General features: G+C 39.4%; 1 protein-coding gene across 1 annotated transcript in view; it reads right to left on the bottom strand.

Moving 5' to 3' along the window:
* Positions 1-22,586, bottom strand: part of LOC139728372 (dual specificity calcium/calmodulin-dependent 3',5'-cyclic nucleotide phosphodiesterase 1A-like) — a 79,991-nt gene that overhangs the window by 20,510 nt on the left and 36,895 nt on the right. The window contains exon 5 of the mRNA XM_071639318.1: positions 7,543-7,659. Within this exon, the coding sequence (XP_071495419.1) occupies positions 7,543-7,659 (117 nt within the window). The remainder of the gene's footprint in view (positions 1-7,542; positions 7,660-22,586) is intronic.

Consider the following 22,586-nt stretch of genomic DNA (forward strand, 5'->3'; position numbering starts at 1 on the left):
CATTTTCTACTTTGGCGCGAGAGATGGCGCCGAAGTACATGCCAAGCACGTTCCATGTTACAGTTGTCATACCTAGCACTCCGTCGTAAAGGGTAACGTACATCGCACGTGCTACTTTCGTATAAATCCAGAGCGCAGGAGAGTACTTATGATTTGTCCCATGGGGTATCTAAGTGTCTACGTCTGTGTGGTGTGTATTTGCGTGTGTGACGGTGTGTGTGTTTGCGTGTGTGATTGTGTCCGTGTATATTCGTGTGTATGTGTTAGGTTTAAAGGCGCATTTGCGGCCTTGTTTTGCCACTAAATAGACCGTTATCCCGAAGGTTCGTTTATCCAAAAAAATGAAATAGGGTTCATTATTCCAAAGGTTTGTTTTTCCGAAGGTTCGTTACTTCGACATGTTCGAAGGTTCGTCAATCCGAAAATGAAAGAAAAAGGTTCTTTATACAGAAGGTTCATCAACCCGAAAATGAAATAAAGTTCGTAATTCCGAAGGCTCGATACTACGCATCTTCTCTTCATTTTCTGATCAATGAACCTTCGGAATAACGAACAGCACCCGGTTTGCCGTCGGTAGGACACAAGGAGGGTTCATTAAGGAGCGGGCCCTGAAAGAAGTGTCATGAAGTGTCATGAGTAAACGAACAGGGAAATAAAGAAACAATTGAATACTAGAGAAATAGACGTATATAAATCATCATTTGGAAATCATCATTTTGAAATAAACAAAATAAAAGAAAAATGTAATGAAATCATCGATTACGTTCGCTACAGACAATACTTTTGTTCTGATGGTCTCTCCCTTATTCATCAACATCATAAAATCACCAGTGATCACACTAATCAACAATAACAATAATAGTTCGTAGTTTGATATTGCTTAACGTGATACAGAGAATTGCCAAATGGCTCACAGACCTGTTGGTCGGGACGTTTTTCTGCAATGTCTCATTACACTTTCAGCGAAGAAACGACTTCTTCATCTGACCCTCAAGCTGCGGCTAAACGTAAAAAATTACTCGTGTCAACCCGTATTAGGAGAGGAGGTGCCGTAAGCAGGTGTCGCGTTCTACTGGATTCACTTCCACGAGAAGGTTTCAGATTCGGGTCCCACCGCAGCACTTGCGTCATTCAGCAAGACAAATATTTTCAGCGCTCCTTTTTGCGAAGCTGTCTATAAAGGTTCCCAGTAGGAAGTGATCGCTTATGAGTTACAATACGTTATTCCCTAGTTCCTTTATTCCGAAAACGAACACGGGTTGTTATTCCAAAGGTTCGTTAATCCGAATTTTAGATACGATTCCTTACTCCAAAGATTCGGTCATAACGAAGATTCCTTAGCTCGAAAATGAAAATAAACAAACAAACAAACAAACGTTTGTTAATCGGAAAACGAAATAAGGTTCGTAATTCCGAGAGTTCGTTAGTACGCATGATCGTTTCATTATGGGATCAACGAACCTTTGAAATAACGAACATCATCCCCGCTTATGTGGTTGAATTTGATTGTTCATTATTTTGTTTGTATGAGCTGCATGTGAGTACAGTGAACAGCAGCCAGGCTGTAGGGAAGGGACAGACTAGATCGTGCGGGGCTATCTAGAAACACGTATTTTTTCTACTGTCACCAAGTTATTCGCAATACCTCTGATAACGGCTCCAGAACGCCAACCTGATGGTAATGTTTATAGGTACCTCAGAGGAGTAGCGATCAAGAAGTATTACTTGGACGCACTTCATGTCCAAAATAACTGTCTCTGCGCAGCAGATTTTAGATTCGTTCCCTCAAAGTGGAGGAAGCATTTAATTTGTGCAATTTGTCGTACAATTGGCTTAACTCGAATCCAGTGGACAGCAGTGTGTGGAGTAAAATTACGGTTATTCGTTACTTTATATTGGCAGAGCCTGACTTGGTCCACGATGCCCAGTAATGTTCACAAATGTCTGAAGAAAAAGGACATGCAGCGACTGTATCACACCAGGGCCGAGTAACACGGCATGACAGATACAATATTACCGGAGACTACATTCTCGTCATTGTAAGTTCGATGTATTGAGTGACCCACATTTCTACAAGCTTGTCTTTTGCATGGGTCTCTCTTTTCCAATAACGCAATTATTTTGAACAATTAGTTCCGTAAGTTTATGCACATTTTATTATACATTGTTGTAATACATTGCATGTTTTGTTTCTTTGAATATGTCTCATTAAATAAAATTGTGTTATTGAAAATAAACTATCATTTGAATTGCGTTTGAATTGACTTGAATTTACTCAGTACGCTTTCTCGCGTTTATCTTATCAGGGAGGTGTATGAAGAGAAGGAGTGGAATCTCTTCGCAATTTGCACAAATTTACGCGTAGGTTCTATGGAATGACAATTGAATGCTTAGCATTCCACTGGCTTTGATGATCCATGCTCCAAGTCGCTCTTTCGTAGATTTTGACATGGACAAGATGATGGAGACCAAAGAAGCGGTTCTTGATTTTAACAATTTTAAGCTGTATATCAGAGGAATTGTTGAAATCCTGTATGGAACTTTCTGGTAATATGTTCCGGAATGAATCCTATCTTTTTTTTTTATTAGAGATCCTCTTATTATCTTTACCCTATAGGACTGACAAAAGGAATGCCAATATGTTATAACAAGTTAACATTTAACCATCTTGCGCACATTTGTGCAGAATTTTGTTCGCCAAGTTAAGTACCTGAATGTGAAATCTCTCTGAGTATGTGATTGGCTAATGCGTGTTTCTGCGTTCACTTTCTCGGTTAGATCATTACTATTTTTCAACGATTTTTGTTCAAGTGTCACGTTCTCTGCACACTAAACGATTGCTGCCGATAATGTTGAAAGGTACAGCGAACTGCTGCTCGCTCGGTTTTTTTTTTTTGTGATTGAGGAATGATGCATACTTAAACGGAAATGCTGTCTTTTGTCAAATCAATTTATAGAGCGCGTAACTTCTCGGCCGCACGGAGCATGGGTACAAAGAAGGGACTCTTGTTTTTTTGTCCTTCTCTAACACTTCCCTGATATCATACACGTATAATACACACAAGAGCTATTTTAGCAGACAACAAACGGGATATGCGTCCAAATAAGACAAAAAAAGTTACATTTGGACTGTTTGTCAGACTGTATCAGCAAAGTCATACCATCAGCCTGGCTATAAAGAAACATCGCAAATACAGTCTACCACAGTAATGTCGTAAATGTTTCGTGATCTAAAGTAGATAGCAAACGCTCTGAAGCCGCATAGCCTTACGTCGAGGCTTCGCTATCATTTTGTCAGAATCTTGCAACATGGCGACTACAATGCTTGCAAAATACCTCGTCGAAAAAAGAATTCGTGACCTCTTTGACTCCGGTCCTACTTTTTTAACCAGGAAACCCATAGCATCCCACGAAATTGGTTCTATGGTACCACACGAACTATTCACTGTAATGTCAGCAACGTAAAGAGGTTGACACGTATGAGACCAAGGGTCCGTTTCATGAGGTCATCACATAAATGTCCTTACATAAATCTCATAATATTCAAAGTCGCTCGTAGCTATGAGAGATTTTCAAATCCATTTCATGATGTCTCTCATAAGTGTGTCTTAGGAACGAAAAGTCTCTCCTAAGGTTTTCATGAAACGGATCCCGAGTAGTCTACTGAAGACGTAGCGACGGATCCCAGCCTCAGAATTCAAACCCCCGACGGCTCAAATCTTTAGAAGTAGGACAAACACGAGGATGGAAAACCACGTGTAGAGTTGCGCGGGGCAGGCAAGATTCAAGCCGGGAGAAGATGAAATCCGAGCCGGTACTTAACGGCCAAGTAGTCGCTATCGCACCTGGTGGACTGTTGGGGGGAAATATCAAATCAAAGCCGACGATCTTCCACTCGATCTCTCGGTGTGGGTCGAGGGAAAATTTGTGTCTATTGGATTTGGATTCGCTTACATTCAGGGAGAGAGCAAGGAGAAAGGAAGAGAAAAAAAAACTGTTTGAGAGGAAAGTCAGTTAACTAACAAGACAGAGAGCTGGCAAATACTAGACCATAGGTGGTGGCGGTGATGGCAGTGGGAGGGGTGGAAGAAACTCAAAGGAAGGAAGCAAACAACAGCTAGTCCTCTTTCATAAACCTCTTCTCGCAATGGCTTATTGAGCAATCCCTTGAACCCTACCCCCTCCCCCCCCCCCCCCCCCTCCTCCGGTTGCAAATCCTCCAGATCTTCCTCTGCCCTTTCTAGCGAAGATTATTCGTGACGGAAAGAAAAGGTTTGGTTCTCATCGAATCACCTTAATCACGGACTTTTTTTGCCGTTATGATTAAAACCTAATCACATTAAATTTTCCCTCGTTAAAAAAGAGAAGAAAAATTGCAACATTGCAGTACTTTCCTTAACGAAAACCACAACCATGATTTAACAATGAAACAGACTGTAATAACAGCATCAGAGAAGAATACAACAGTTCATGCATCTACGGCGCAATCTGCACGCCTCACGACTGTACATATTCCATTGTACAATTAGAGCGGGAATTCATATTCTAATCATGTATTTCCAGTCTTGCCGCATGCAAAACCCACTTTGGCCTTTTCAAGAATGTGAGTCGTTTTACAAATGATGAATGACGCTGCTCTACGCCCCAGTTGTAATAATCTTCTCTCACGCTGACTTTCGAGACCTGCTCGACTGAAACTGTGGCGAACAGCAAGAATCGGAACTTGAACTTAAAATCACGTCAAAAACCATAGTTGACATAACAAATTTCTGCAAAGCGTAAGACGGGTGTATCAATGAACGAGCAAGGAGAAATCAACAGGAAATGAATCGATCGAACGGGCCGAACTTCAAGCGATACTCGCTCGACAACAAGATGCGATGTCTGTCAGAGTCGCGGCATAGCTTTGTGTAGCCACAAGGGTAATGCTTTCAAACCTAATTACCGATCGATTCGTGATACAAAAAGCTGTCATCTACATCTGGCATCGATCTAAAAGGCACTGCATAAACAAGACCACTCTCATGTTTCTCCCACAAACAGACCGTGCCCGGTCAAGATTTCAACATGTCCCCGGATCTCTCATATGGGCTTTCTGCCGGTAGGGACCGCTGGATGACGGAATAAGAAAGAAAAAAAGATAGAGAGTGGGGTCTATATTTTACGACATCTCATATTTGGACGGTTTGCGGGGCCATATTTGATCAGCCGTCTGTTACTGAAGATGGGATTGACAACTTGAGCGCTCAAAAGGGCATGGCCGAATGAGCGGGAAGCGGAAAGGAGGATGGGGGGGGGGGTGATGTAAGGCTTGTGGATGTGATATCACATCTCGAGATGAGATGTTCTGTAATTCGGAGGAGCTGGTGTGAGTGATGTGGGATTGGAGCAAGACAGGTGACAGGGTGATGGGGATCGGTAGAAGGAAACTAAGTGATTACAGAAAGTTCCTGATGGAAGAAACATAGATGGAAAATAGAATCAAAGCAAACGGATTTGATAACATAAAATAAAAATGACCGCGAGTAGATCGCCAGCAATTCGACTCTTTCAAATGTCATAAAATTTGGAATCTCCACAATGTTTGGGTATAATAATCACGCAGGTCATAGCGTTATAAAATCGTGTATTTTACAATAATTTCATTCTACATGTGGGATTGCAGTTGACGAAACAACACAAAGGGAAGTGCAGTCCTATCCTACAGATAAGGAGTGCATGATGCCATTGACAGACAAGTCACAGATAAACGGGAAGAAAAATAAATCTCAGTCTCTCTTTAAAAACGCGAGATTTGGTAAGGAAGAGAGTGAGACAGCACTCATAGCAGACGACAGTGAAAAGAATACAAAAAGTGGCACAGATTAACAGCGAAGTTTCAACAATGATGATTGCTACGCCCTCTTGCGAGCATGTCACATAAATGCCAGACTCTTTGGAATAAATTTCCGCATTTACGCAGTGACAGAAGCGGGGTATAAATAATGGAAGGGGTAAACAGACGGGCTTGTTATTTCCTTCCTACCAAAATTGTTGACGCCATTCGAGTTTGAGAAGCTCGTATATCTTCAACGTACCTCATGCACCCCCTCCCAATCTTTCCATGACTCTTAGACATATCCACAATTAGGGGCCCGCCATCGTAGAGGCGTGTGATGAAGTCGATGTCAGTGCGCACACATTAAAGGAGACGTACAGACGGATTTGTTCGGCGGACCACCGAAGGAGGGCGGTAATTTTATCAATATTTGTACATATGGGCAAAGTACATTGTCGCGAGCAAATCAAATACCGGGCTGCCAAACCCAAAGCCGCAGATGACCAACTTGTGATGACCAATCGAGTAGCCACATCATCCTTTTCGTCGTCCTATTTCTACCGAGCTGTTAGATGTCCAGATTAGGGATGTTTTTTGTTTTTTTTTAATGGAAAGGTCATCCTTCAACAATTGTTCAACATCGCTTTTGCCTTGTATCAACTTAGGGAGCAATATAACTTAGAGTCTCTAGATGTCTGCTAAATAGCGGGCTTTTCTAAAAGACAACGTATCTCATTTTTGGCTTTGTAAGTTTCTATTTGATATTGGTGTTGGTTTTCAGTGCTTGTAAGGAAGTTATGAAGTCTTGGGAGTCGAAACGTCAGTAAGAGCATGAAACTAGCGCGCCAATGACGAACCAAACCTTAACTCATAACACTTGGAATTAAACCTACAACTCCTCGTACCAAATAAAATGGCATTCATTCATTGCTTTTCTAATTCATCTTTTTCATCACTACGAATCATCTTGGACTACTAAAGAAGCCAGATCAAAGCAAGCTGTATAAGAACCTTCCAGAAATAACATTGCAGGTGTTTCACCGGCAGCAAGTCGATGTAACCGTTCTGTATCATGTTTGGAGCGTTCTGTGTGCCTTCAGGAATACCTATAGTCAACCTCCTTAATCCGGAAGTCTCTCCTAAAACCGGGTTGATCAACACAGATGCGTTTTAAGCCACACCGCGCTCGAATCAGAGATCTCGGTCTCGGAGAATCAATTCAACGATTTGTATCTACTTTCGTGGATGCCTTTGGCCTGACTACCGGGCGGTGAATCGACCATTGTACACCTGATTCTTCTCTTCCTCTTCCAGGTGAGATTCATTACAAAAGTTATCATAGCTACTCCTGAATGAGCCAAACCTCTGTTATGCGAAAAAGAACTTAAAAAGAAGAAGAACATTCGGAATCTTTCATGAATGTGAAGCAACATGAGTAATGTTTTCACTTTTTCTCATACCTTTGTGCCACTGACACTGAGACATAAGGAGACACAGTCGCAAACAAGTATTACAAACTGTACGAGCTTCCAAGCGTTACTATAAAAAAGATGTCCGAGCTAAGTATATTCCTTCAAACCGTAACACCACTGTTTTGACAGTGACTTTTTCCTCCATAAGAATTACTATGAAAGTGATGCCTCCACATGTTAGAAGAAGCCGTTGAATCTTCCTCTCCCGTCATAAAGCAATTTTGCCTGCACTTTGATGTAATAAACACTTACCTTGAATTTAGTGGGGAGGTCGTACCGCGATAACACCTCGGTTGCTAGGCATTTTAGGGCGTGGCCGTCACTCTCAGTATCCAAGGAGAAGATGTCGAATGACCAATCATCAATATGCTGTAGGAGCGAGAGAGAGAGAGAGAGAGAGAGAGAGAGAGGGTAAACTTTAAGATCAGTGGTAGCAAAATTGTCAGACACTACCCAGATTATGTGCAAACATTTTTAACAAATCAAAGAGACAGAAACATGACACTGAAATGTTACTTGATTACATTTATACAAGTGGCCATGGCCGTGTTGCATACAAATAAGCAATCATTGATTATGCAATCAGATATTATGTCAGAAAATCAAACAACAGTCATGTATCAGTCAACTTGTATGTATCTTGGCCCAGTATTGATTCCTGAACTAGCATACAATAAGTAGAAAGCAGAATGGCATGTATCATCGTCGCATCTGCATTTCAGGTTGAAAAAAAAAAGACAGGAGAATCCTGAGGGGACCTATTAGTGAAGATGTTAGGACACAGGTGGTCATCGAGGCAGACCTTTTAAACAATTCACAGGTATCTTTTAAGAATTGATGTTGATGGAAACCTTTACTGCTGGGTTTAGCTTCTCATATCTACCAGCCCCGCACTCGCACGCAACAAGGTGTCGCTGGACAGTAAGGTTGCTGACCACTGCTTTATACGCGACGTCAAGGCACCGTCACACTTAATTTGCGTTTTTCCTTTTACCCTTGGTTCCAAGATGTTGGCCCTCTCCCCCCCCCCCCCCCCCCATCGCGCCAGCGGCCCCCAGCATCCACCGGCTCTTTTACTATATTCCAAAATGTTGATATGAGTATTTTTCTGTGTAGAGCTGATCAATACTGAAGTGCAAAAAAAAAAAAAGATACTTCATGCTCAAATCGACTTTGATGTCAATAAGGAGTAAAAAAAATTAAAAAGGTCGAAGTTTCTTAAACATCCGACACAAATCAGAGTTCTGTTTGTCCAGACCAAAAACGAAATGTATTATGAAATGAAGATCACGCGCTTAACATTGCTTATAGTTCGGTAAATTAGCAACTACAACCCCTTCCCCCATCATTGCTGGGTTATGGAAAACCGACATTTACTGGATTTAAACTATGCAACTAAGTCTTTTCATGTCATGAAAATAATCAAGGTTTGTGCCCATATCCAGGTTAATGGGAGAAGTGCGAATTAATGACGTCATCAGCTCATCTAATTTGCATATTTGATTGCCACCAATGTCAGTATTTTCATACAAAAATGTGGTATTTTTGTTTAGGTTCAATTTTTAGATGAAACTCCCGTCATATTTACTTTGATTCTGTTTATTAATGTCAAATTGAATATGAAGCGGGATGTACTTTAAACAAAATTTATCCTACCAGCTGGTTCCACAGTGTAGGATCTACTTATTTTACTTTTCGTATCTGTACTAGATCCATCCAGTATACGATTTCTCACGGAGGCTTCTCGAAAGATCTGGATGATAAGTCTCCTCCATCTCACAGCTGATCGATGGTTCTATTGCGCTGTCTAGACGAGTCATTATTATCTTTCTGAAACCACAAAGATCAACGTCTTCTCGAGATCTTAAGTAGGACATGAAACGATGGGTAAAGGGGAACGCGGCTATACCGCACCACGTCTAACACGAAGTTTGGCTTTGCTCATATCGTGTGAACTGTACTCGCCTTACGTTTTGATATGAGTGTACAGTATGAATCTTCTTATCTATCTCGCTCTGTGCATTGTTCTTCAGTGGACATAATTGCACCTCTTCTCATGTAATACTCATAAACTAATGGATTTCATAATCTCTATCAGTCTATCGCTATCCATAGTTCTTTTATATAGCATGCAGGTTTGTGTTCGTGTGTTCAACATTATGCAGTTACATACATGTATATATATATATATATATATATATATATATATATATATATATATATATATATTATATACTTATATATTAAAGTGCACGTCCATACTACGTTCGAATAATACTATGATTCCTTAAATCTACAGCAAAGTAAGATCAATGCAGTAGTAGAGATCTCACCAAATAAGCCACTCCCAAAAGGAGAAAGTTATGTGTTTTTAAGTTTTCCCATCATGCTCTCTCAAAATCAGTGAAATTAGTTTTCAACGACAAATTCACAGTGGTAGAGATCTTGATAGTATCACTTCACAAGTCTAATTGAATTATGTACAAAAATCATCGCCGAGGGTCCTTTGGCAGAAAGTCTATAAGAATTAGACATCGGAATATTCTTTGCATTTTTTCTTTTCTTGGTAGTCTTACAATAACCTAGCAACACCGACTTTTCGCGAAAAAAAAGGTTGCAAATCATCGACGAAAAGCAACAACACGATTTTATTGATATTTTGTGCACAAACTCTCCACTTTTATATCTGATAACACATTTAACATTGTTTTCGTCTAATTTTACTCTATGTACTAAAGTTAACTTGAACTTGGTACAGAATTTGCCTTTAATGCTTCGTTAAAGGCACACAACTACCTGTGACCCGGGAGTTCCCACCTTAAACATGTCATAGCTTGCTGAGATGACCCGTCTCTCTATCTGTTCTGTAATAGCCCGTAAAATATTCAGAACGTGGTCTATGCAAGAATTATGAAGTCTTGCTCGCGCGAGGCGTGGCGGGATAATGTTGGCTCATGCATTTATTATCGCTGTCAAGCGGCCGAAATTTCGCCAAGCCCACTCGACCATTGCGAGTTCGGACAGCAGCGTACTGCCGCAGACCTGTTTTAACTCTTGTCTTCTGTTCGTAGCTTGCGGCTAAGCATGCTCTGTGGATTTGGTACTGGTTTTCCATTGCAGGGTGTTCCTTTTTTAGATTTTATTTTCATCTTATGATAAATGTAATTCCTGACAAGAAGAAAACTCTCTTGAGGCTTGCCCGACATAGCGATCGCTAATGCATGAAAAACCAAGATTTCCGCTATCAAATATCGAAAATATGTCGTTACGGTAAAAGCACGCGTTTAAATCTTAACATCACTAGTAAATTGGACTTTTTGCCACGGTTCCCAACTACAATAGTACAAAGCCCGTGCTATGTTGTGAAAGATGTATGTGTGATATCACACGGAGAATTCAAACGTAGCTCCGAAATGCCGGAATTCTAAATCCAGTCAATTTACTGCATCTGCTCTACTCTTTGTTTTCTACATAACTATTGTATATCTTGATTTGAAAGTATAACATTTGCAAGCATAACTCATGCAGGCTCATTTCAGATTACTCGCATTCGCCATGTTAGCTGGCGTTGGATACGTAAACACTGACAGAGCGCAAATCGCCGTTGAATTGGAAAACGGGGAAAGAAGTCTCTAAGCAAAGACTATCATTCCTCTCCGGCCGAAGATGCGCTCAACGCACCAGGTGCAATAGAAGATGGAGCGTTGAATATTACATTTATCTACGGAAAGCCATTTGTGTCGCAGCGGCTCACAAATTCGCCCTGCCGAGGTATATAGCGGCGCGACCTGGTACGAGTGATGAAGTACCTGTCGTGGCGTTTGTAGCCATCCGGTGCCGTAGGTCGCGGCGGCTCATTTAGCAAGCGATGCTTGCAGGGCTGACACCGCATGATACATGAGAGGCTGTGGTAGCTCTACAGACAGCGGCGGTCGTAATACCCTCAGCACGCCATACTTGATCCTAACGTCTACTGCGTCTTCCCAGCACATACTACCCTATCTGCGTGGGCGAACGCCAGAACTGATCAGATAACATATATCTACCTGATGTTGATATTCTTACCCCCTTTTTCACCCGCCGAAAGACCCATTTACTTACATACATAAATTGTGTGCACACCTTTCCAACTACAAGGTTGTTTGCGACAGATTGTCTATGGCATGGTAAACGTAGCAAAAATTCATAACATCTGAATTCTGAGTATTGACATTTATCTGAAAGCAACAGCTTGACTGAAAAACTCTTTGTCATACAGATCCATGGAAATAACATATCCATAAACTTGAACACATTGGTAAACCGGCACACAGGCAGTTTTGACAGTCACTGTGAAAACGATTAAAAACTGTATAAGCAACGTCTAAATTTTGAGAAGTGGCACCGTTTACTGACAATGAAAATGATGACAATAGGTACACGGTACTTAATATCATTTACATCTTATTGTGATGAAACAAGCACCATCCTCATTTTGTGTGTTCTTACTCAGTGGATTACAATGTATTTGAAACCAAAGTACAATTTAACGTTAAAGGGAAATTCCATGCTGATATTAGTATTTGTATGAAAGCAGAAAAGTCGTAAAAATACATTAAAAAGTTATGAAATGCTAAAGTTTAGAGAAGAAGACAAACTGGCAAATCTGTGATGTAGGTGTCTATCATCTCTCCACTTAGTTTGTACACAGAAATTCACCAAGTTTAAGTTTTTTTCCTGTAAAAATGTTTTCTCAGAAGTGTTCTTCGTATGTAGTAAGAGTCATGACGTGTACTTGCTTGTTCTCTTCAGCGGATAAAAACGTTCTTTCTTTACTAAAATATTTGAGAAAAAAAAAAGAAAATTAATGGAAAAAATGTAGAAAAAAATACGGGTGCTCCAAACCTGCATTGCGGAGATCTGCCAATTCGTCGTACTCTCTGACATAATTATATACAATATTCTTAATTTTTCATGAGATTGTGTCCAATTTTCCCCAAATTTTTATGAATTTACTCGTCTGATTTTTCCTTGTTCATACAAAGCTACATTAAATCAGAATAGAATTTCCCTTCCGGCAACATTGAAAATACATAGACACGATCAAATTGACATTATCAGCTGGAAAAACGACCAAAGTGCCTTACGCCCCCTTCGCACTCACATTCCCCAGAGCCGCTTTCATGAATATTCATGACCATGCATCAAATGCCGCGCGACTTTCACTTGACCATTCGTCATTTACGTCACAATGGTCTCCGCCACCAAAGGTGCCCTCCATAATAACATGTAAATGAGGGTCCTCTGCATGACAGCTGCAAAGGTGCTATCCCTCATTTGCATATCTCACTTGAAAGTTTAAAACAAGAAATCAATAAATTCTGTAGCTAGCACATTTTAAAGACTGCTTGAAAGCATGGTACTACATTCGAGCCATCGTCTTAATGTGACATTTTCGCCAGAATCAGACGTTTCGGCAGGACTGAGGAAAAGATAGGTATCAAGTGGACACAAACTTGTCATCATTTTTGTTGCCCTTATTCATGTTATTACTGCACTGTTGGATCGAAGATCATAGCTTTCGCTCTCCTTTTTTCCATTCTTTCCTGCATTCCCCACATATACTGTTGTTTGGGATTCAATTAAGGTATGTTTTGTGTGTATTTTAGTGTTAGATTTCACCACTGAATAACATTCATAGTATCCAAGCAACCAAGAAAACTTTGTATCATGTGACAACGTGACAGTTACAACGAAAAAATTGGACACAAAAAACAACAGACACAAGCACAATGCCTTTAGGTTTGCAGCCATCCTTTGAGCAGGTATCTGACTTAGTCCACTTTACTTTATGTATTAATAGATATTTTAAATCATGAAATCTATATTACATTAAACATCATATACTATATCGATATCAATCTGCAAGCATTGTTTTGTTGTTGCTTTGGCCTGCTAGCTTTCGGGCAGCGTTTCTAGCACTTAGGAACAAATTTTGATGTTGGGTGTACATCAAAATGCATTTTAGATTAAAAGTACCTCTTTTTGTTTTCTCTCAAATTCAGAACTTCTCTATTATGAGACCAATACAACAATGATTATTGATAACACCATTTTACTTGAATTCACTCCGTGCATTGAGTGAGAACATATTTGAGAAGATTGACATTCCTGTTTCGCTCTCAAATTGGCATTTTTTAAAGACTTATTTCTTAATCAGCGCAGATATTGTTATGTATTTTGTCAGTTTCTATAATTTTTCTTGGACAGAAGCTAAGCAGTGAAATTCATTTTCAACACTAATCAGGTACCAAGTTAATAACATGCAAGCAATTTCTGCAACAAAAATTCCTCATGGACTAAAATTGTCGAGTTAACGCAGCTAAAAGTACAACGCTTTAAGGGCAAAATACCAGCAATACAGAGAAGCAATAGACCTTCTCTGTAATGCGTTATATTATGGATGTCTCTTTTGTTACAGCCTAGTAACGAAGCATTTCATTTACCTGCCCTCTTCCATTAAGTTCCACAGGCAGGAATTCACTTAGTTGCTGCTAGGTAGGGCAAATCCATGGTAAGCTTTGTGGTTGTTAAGCATGTTAAGGGCAACGTTTGTGAACAAAGCATACATAAATTCTGAATACGATACAATACCGGTCTATTCAGAATATTCTATGAAATTTTGATTTACTATTATACAGTTCTGAAGGTGAAGTGATGCAATGGTTGGTATGAGCCATAGAGATAGACATGAGTAGATTTGACCTTTCGTTTTACGTCCTATTGCACGTTGGCGCCGTGTAGAGAGGAATCAAAATGAATTACAAGTCCACGGATTGAGCTCATAATGCGGTTGAGCATCTGTTATCAGGAAAAGGCGCCAAAATATTGATCTTTTGGAGTTATGCAATGGGCATTTAAGTTATAGCCGTTTTTGTTGTTGTTGTTGTTGTTGGTTTTTTAGGGGGAGGCGTGAGGGTGGGGAGTGCGGTGTGGAGGAAACACCGTACACAGTATCTTCCGTCATTGACCCCCAAGCGACGGACATAGCGACCAATATTCTCCGCTATAGTGACGTTACTCATTGACTTACGGTTTATCAGATAAATGGTTGTAGAAAGGTAGTGAGGTCAAGTTTGGAGCTGGATATGATTAAAGATGTCGTTAGTTTGAGTTGTCTATACATTATGTACACTGTATAACACAAATGGTGTAGATTAATATCTGCATTCTTTGATTTTTTTCTTGACAAAAGTCTAAAGCTGCATACCTATTAAGATCAGGTTTATAAGAATTCATTTCTCCTTCAGTGCAGTTTTCTGCCATACTGCCATACAATGTATTTGACTTATTCTTCCACTACCCCTTTCTTCTCTCCTCTCTCTGTCTTCAAGGCGCGCGCGTGCGCGCGCACACACACACACACACACACACACACACACACACACACACACACACTCACACACATACAGCATCATCAACACTACCATCACCACCATCACCATCACCATCACCATCATCATCACCATCACCATCATCATCACCATCACCATCACCATCACCATCACCATCACCATCACCATCACCATCACCATCACCATCACCATCACCACCACCATCACCATCACCATCACCATCATCATCATCATTACCATCATCATTATCATCACCATCACCATCACCATCACCATCACCATCACCATCACCATCACCATCACCATCACCATCACCATCACCATCACCATCACCATCACCATTACCATCATCATCATCATCATCATGACCACTACCATCACCACCAAAAATCCTGGAAAGAGATCATCATGAAATTTCACCTGTTATACTGTCCAAAGCAAATTCAAGATCGATCGAGAAAAATATAATGTTTTCTAGATGCGAACAATCCTCATGGAAAATACAACATGAAATTTGGACGCGTCCTAGAGCGGAACTGTTTTATTTTTGTAAGATTATAAAAGTAGCAAGTCATGTTCTTCTCTTTGGTATATAGTTCAAAGGTCGCGTTGTCTAGCAGAGTTCGTACGTAACATTTGCCAAATTGTTTACGACGGTTGACTTTAACAATCATATAGGTGATGAAAGGAAGGAATGATGTATATGCATTCTGATTTGGACGTGATAGAGAACGAGTTCATTGGACCTGGCATCGCGCTAAGAATTCACGGCCCTGGAAGCGAGCAAAGAATGCACACAAACAAACATCATACTCTTGTACCTCATTCCCGGAAAAATGATCGATTCCCAGCATGCAGGGTCCTAAAAGTCTTTTGGACCCTGGCGTCAAACTTTAATGTCGATTTATATTTCCTATAGTGCTACTCCGAAATTTTTGTCAGATTACAAAGAGAACAGGGATACTTCTTTGAATTACAATGTACATGTTACGTGAAGATTTCGATATTATCCCTTAAATCCACACCAAACGAAAAACAAAAATCAATATCAGCATTGTTGTTGGAGACAAGATATTATTAGTTTATCATCGATTGAAGGCTAAAATATTTCCTTTCACGATCGGTAAGTATTCACATCGTGTTACTGACTTTGACGATCAATAGGAATGACGCGAAAAAAAGAGGCATAGATATAAAGTAAAAAAAGGGAGATAGAGGCAACATGAGACAGACAATTAGAGGGTATAGACTGTAATACAAGATAATTGTTTTGTAGACTTAATGTGAATGAGAATGTTTTCGAAGAGTTTAAAGGGATAAAATAGTATTGGTTTAGTGAAGATGAGGATTGGGCTTTTAGCTTTTTGCGAGATACCAAGAAACCACTTATGAAATAATACAGAGCATACCATTCTCAGAGGAATTCAAAGTTTACTAGATGAAAATCGGTTTTGGAATGGCTGAGACATCCAAGAACAAAGTAAAACAAAGCGATCTAATAAAAGGTGGGTCCCATCTTTTATAAGGATTGCTCTGTTTTGGATATCTCAGCCATTTCAAAACCAATTTTCATCAGTGACAAATAAACATTGAATTCCTCTTGGAATTACATGCTCTTTCCTATGCCATAAGAGGTATCTTATTATCTCACCAAAAATGTTAGAAACCTGAAGATAGGTCTGAACCAAAACTATACGATCCCTTCAGGTGCACCATTCAATTTAGCCTCTACTTGTCAGACTAAATAAGGGGTAGTTGATGTGTTCTCTTACAATGTGTTTTCACACGCACGCATTTTCTTAAGTGTTGCATTATGATTAACATTATATATATATATATATATATATATATATATACACATGTATGTATATATATATATACACATGTATATATATATATATATATGTATATATGTATATATATATATATATATATATATATATACACACACACAAACACACACACATATCTGTGTGTGTGCGCGCACATTATTATGCCCTTTAGAAGGCTACTAAAGTTCGTCACGTCACTCATGGACAAGGATATTAAGAATATACTATGAAAAAGAATTCAACTTACTTATTTTTTTTTTCTGTATCAATATGAAAAAGCGGTATTATCAAGAGCGTCGTACTTACTAAATCAGAACTTACTCTTAAAAATTGGCAAAACATTTTGGAAGACCAAAGTGCTTGTTTAACTCTCAGAATGACGATTTTCGAAAACTTTTCTCCTTATTGTTTTTCCCAGAAGTATAGGATCTAACCAGTTCCATCCAATCTCTCTGCAGTATAAGATATGCGGTGAAATTCTCAGAGTTGCTAATTTAATGATTACGAGGTGTTATTCGTCATCTTTTCTTTTTTTTTGGAATGTCCCCGAAGGATTCGATGGGTTAAATCCCTAGAAGATGAGCAAAGCCAGTGCAGTTCCCATGGGTCTTTCTCAAGCATCATTAGACCATCGTCAAGACAACTACGCTCGTGGTGCTGCGTATCGACTGGCTTCGGTACTATTGATCGGCAGACGGCTTAGAGACGTGCGCGCCACAGTACGACGGATTTGTTTTCACTCGCACTATCGAGCCGTGGTACATTACCGACATAGAAGCCATCGGGATACTATCAATTTTATGCAAATCGGGACAAGTCTGCGCTCTCTTCGTTTCATTTGTTATTTCTCAATTCGCGTTTCTGTTTTTCCCCTCTCGCCATCTATCTCCGTTTCTATTCACCCCCAGTGGAGAGAAAGATAAGTTTGTCTATCTCTGTGGAAAGACAATACATGTGTTTGTTGCCGGAGCAAGACATATGGGACACTGGTGGTTGCCGACTGCTTCCCTCACAAGCTGTTGCAGAAAAAGAAAATGGCAACTATATTGGCTGATTTTTTTTCTTCAATTATTTGACTGCAAATTGAAACCTCACAGCAATGATTGCCATATGTTGATTGTTTGTTTCAAAGTGTAAATGAATTTTCTAGCAGGAAATAAAATTTTAAGAGATTCAGGTATCCCTAATATCAATACAATTAAGAGTGCTACTACATCTATCATTCCATCTGTCTATCTATCTATCTACCTATCTTTCTTTCTTTCTTTCTTTCTTTCTTTCTTTCTATATATTTATAATTATTATGTACTAAACATTATAGGTATATACACCTATGTAATGACCAAACTAAGAGAGAACATGCACCATTGTATAAAGTAACCACTGTTGTTGTTTTTGTTTGTACATTGTATAACTGATTTTTTTTTCAGTGAAGTAGGAATTTAAGTTTTGATAATGATGGTTGTAATTTTATGAATGAAATGCACGTGTGTATAATTATAGTATGTACGTTTGTATGGTAGTATTTGAGGATTTTTTTTGTTTATATGTTACGAGTATCAGTGCATTGATGTCTTTATGAGAAAAAAATGTGTATAGTATATTGTACTATGTAAACTGTAAGTTTTTATGATTGCATTTGAGTTATATATTTTTCATTGTTTACGTGTCACCAGTGAAAATTAAATTTCTGTCTCAATGAATAAACAAATACTCATATCATATCACATCACATCACATCACATCATATATCATATCATATCATATATCATATCATATCATATCATATATATTATCACATCGTACCTTATCATATCATATCATATATCATATCATATATCATATCATATCATATCATATCATATTATATATCATATCACATCGTATCTTATCATATCATATCATATATCATATCATATCATATCATATCATATCATATCATATCATATCATAATTTATCACATCACATCTATCATATCATATTATGATCATCATCATATGAATATAGAGTTAGTACATGGACCTCAATATTAACAAAGAGTGTTCAGTTACAGGTGACATTCAACTAGTGATCGCTCACCAAAAAAAAAAAATATAGCCGATGTTTTCGATCACTTTTTCCAGCTATCAGCGATAACCACTGGGATGTAACAATGTGGTGCAGACATGGAAATCAATCATGTCAATGGCTGTTACATTTACAGGAGAGCATAACGCGGGTATAGCATCAATGATTAATGGTGACCTCAATAGTGGGTCTGACTCATTCTTCCGGAAAGAGGGAAAAAACAACATCAAATAATTAAAGTTATAGAGGAAAAAAATGTTTCAAATAAGAGAGAATCTGATAGAAAAGAAAGCGACGAGCGGTAATCCTGGTGATATCAAACGCACACACGGTCTTCCTGTAATACAATGGATTAATGGTTTTCCCAAAGAATGATCTGACTATGGGGAGATACAGACTTCTTTCTCATTCTGCCAATAATTTCCTGCCACGCAATTGAGCGTCTTCGACATTTTGTTTCCTCCCGTGGTCTGTTTTTTTTTCTAGCCCAGTCTAATATCTGGCCACCCTAACGTCATTTTGTATGATGCGATTATACCGCCGTCTTTTGACGAGCCTAAATTAACCTTATATCGTGGCATGTGGTGGCGGGATTCAACAATTTCCTGCGAGAGAGGCTAATTTCCTGGGGATCTTGCAGCTTCCATTGAGCTGCGTTACCGCGACACAGGTGTTTTGGCGGTTTGAAATGTACGAGCATAACTAGTTACTATGCCAACAGCACGCCGCCAGACGACACCGAACTATCCTTTGAAGCAGACAACGCACGGGGTGTGGTATGAATGTACCGTTGGCGCGCTATACTTGCCTTTCTCGACAATGAATTATCGATGGTCTAAGGGCTTGCAAACAGTTCTTTGATGCGCCGCAAACGACACAACCCGGTTCTACACAAAGTTACACATTTATGAACACATAAAGCAGGAGTGATGATCGTTTAGGGGGGTTGCAATCCAAAGTCACTTTTATATTATTGGTGTACTTTTTTCCCCCGCGAGTTGTATGCTGCAAAAGAGACATCGCAGTACAGCATCAGCGCAAACCTACAGGATTTTCTCGGTCCAGAATGATTATTATGTCGCGTCAATAAAGTGTAATTCTATATAGATCAGCCCTAGCCTTATTGGAGCATTAGGTGAGGCGTCGTTTCAATTTCAAAAACTGTACCGCCATGCGCGAAGGCCATCAAGGACAATATCTGTTTATGAAAGACATGATTGAACTTCCGTGGTTTCCTTTCAGAAATCGTTCAGACAGAACCCTTGGTGTTGACCAAAAGAGCAGATTCGTTATTGGGTTGACTGTCCTGCTTGTTTTAAATTCGATAACTTCCGTCAAAACAAGATAGATGACATTCCCTGACGGTAGTATACACATAAAAGAAACACGAGTAGCTTATTGAAACCCAGTTATATTTGAACCATATTTTTATAGTCAAGACAAAAAGAAAAGAAAAGAAAAAAAGTATGGAAAGCAAAATGCACAACAAAGCTCTTTCTGTAAATGTAATTCATCATTTCAAGTGAAGTTAAGACAGAGTGACGAGCTATAAAATCTCCTCGCCCTCTGTGTCTTGTTCTGTTTATTGCTCTCCTCTGTAGGCATGCAGGAGTTACTACCCTCCCCCCAACAACAGCAGCAGCAACAACAAACAAACAAACAAACAAACAAAGAAACAAACAAGTTGCAACACGAAAAAAAAAACCAACAACAAACAAACCCTACGCGGTCCACCCAAACGACACAATAGCTTGCGAAAAGCTGAGATAAGGACAGTTTAGTCCACTTAGGCACTCTCTTGAAAGAGGTTACAGGAACAATTGCTGGGGTTATGATAAGTAGATAGAGAGATAGAAATAGGCAGGTAGAGATAGATATATCGATTAAGTAGATATATTGACCGATATATTGATAGGTAGATAGATAGAGATAGAAGAGAGAGAGAGAGAGAGAGAGAGAGAAGGAGGGGGAGGGGGCGTGGGGATAGAGGGAGATAGGTCATTCATATTGTACGACGGGTTCATCCCGGCCGGGAGACCGACACCTACGAGTCATACAGCCCATGAGTCACGCAGGCCATGAGTTCGACACTAGGCAAATAAGGCCCATGAGTTCAACACTAGGTAAAAACAGCCCCTGAGTTCGACATTACAACACGGGGCTTAATGTGTCGGTCTCGTGCGACTTATTTGCTTAGTGTCGAACTCATGAGCTGAATGACTCATATGGGCTGTATGACTCGTGGATTGTATAATTCGTGGGATGTATGACTCGTGAGCTGTGTGACTCGTGGGTGTTGATCTCGTGACGTGCACCACGTGCCTGGCTTAAACTGTTTGTTGACTATTGTTAGTCACATTGGACAAACCATCCTTTGCCCATTTATCCAGTGTGTACAGAGATGGAATAGAAAGATAGAAAGAAAGACAGAAAGACAGACAGATAGACAGAAAGAGACAGAGACTGAGAGGTAGAAGGGAGGGGGGGGGGGGGGAGAGTTACAGATTTCAATAAGAATCTGTAATCGCCTCAATGAGAACCGATCAGCTGAATCTCAAGGATTTTCCAGGCGACTGCAAGTTCAATCTGCGAGGGGAAAACACACACACACACACACACACACACAAACAAAAACAACAACATCAACAACAATAACAAAAACAAAACAACTTTTGGAAAAAATAGCAACACATTAACTATTACCACGTATTTTTCTTTTCTTTTTTCTTTCTTGGCCTCCAACCGCCACTTTGATTCTCCAATTTGGGAGAACTATCGATGGGTTCATTGAAAGTGTCAAACTAATCTACCAGTCCTCAGGGGAATAGGGGAGACTGCCTATCTCAGATATGGGGCCGTGATTGAAATAATAACGGAAGTCACGCGAGATGAAATTTCAGATTTCGCAGGTCCTTACGACGACCTAGCTTCTCAGTGGCTTCCGAGCCGAAAAATAAAAGAAGAGGAACGGAGCGGTGCTTTGAGAGTAAAGCGTTACGGTGAAAGGGAGAGAGAGACTGTATGAGATGTATAACACTAGATAGATGTTGATAGAGATGCACAAAATGTGTAGATAGAGTGAGAGAAACATAAACAAGGAGAGAGGCTGTGTTGTAATCAGTGAAAGTTTAGATGTTAAGATATAAACAAAGTCAGTAATCGATAAAGAATTATATATATATATATATATATATATATATATATAATTATACAGAGTGATTTTATGTATAGTGAGCGACTGATGGGCAAATACATATCTTATAATAGTTATGTATATATGTGTTTGTGAGAGAGAGAGAGAGAGAGAGAGAGAGAGAGAGAGAGAGGGAAAGAATAGGAAGGGTATTTATATCACTTTGCATGTTGGATAATGTAGGGAAACAAGATTTAAAGCTGTGAGAGACCCCTTCCCCTCTTCAAGATTAACGTCTGCCTCTAGTCTTTTATACACATGTCATGTATATATCTCTTTGATCTATACATGTTTTGACTTTACACTTTAAAGTTCCCTTCCATGTCATGTTCATGTTAGTTTAAATGCGTAGAATATAAACAAAAACATACATAATTCATAGATTTAATGAGGTTGCTACCACTTTGTTTGTCTGATTTGACTTCTTTAATTTTAGTCAACTAGAATCTGGTATGAAATTTCAGTCAACTAGAATCGGTATGAAATTTCACTCGTCGTTTCGCAAGGAATGTGAAAGAAAACGGAGCGTGAGGCAATTTTAAGGTTTTGGGGCTGACTGTCCTTTAGAGCTTATCAACGTTGGATGAAGACGGTTAAATACAGCTCCTCCTCTTTTCCTTGATTTTTTTTGTGTCTGTGTGTTTGGTCCATAGCTGTGTTTGTCGTCTTTATAATCATTTCCTATATCTGTCAACTGCCGGTTTCCTATATCTGTCAACTGCCGGTCTCAAACATCTTCACGGTGAAATACAAGGTGAGTTTTTGTTTTGTTTTTTTTTTTCTTTCTTCTGCTAGCAGGTTACGACGGT

Source organism: Diadema antillarum, unplaced genomic scaffold (assembly GCF_040938485.1).
Source record: "Diadema antillarum isolate AM-2024a unplaced genomic scaffold, OU_Dant_1.0 scf00000019, whole genome shotgun sequence".
NCBI classification, from domain to species: domain Eukaryota; kingdom Metazoa; phylum Echinodermata; class Echinoidea; order Diadematoida; family Diadematidae; genus Diadema; species Diadema antillarum.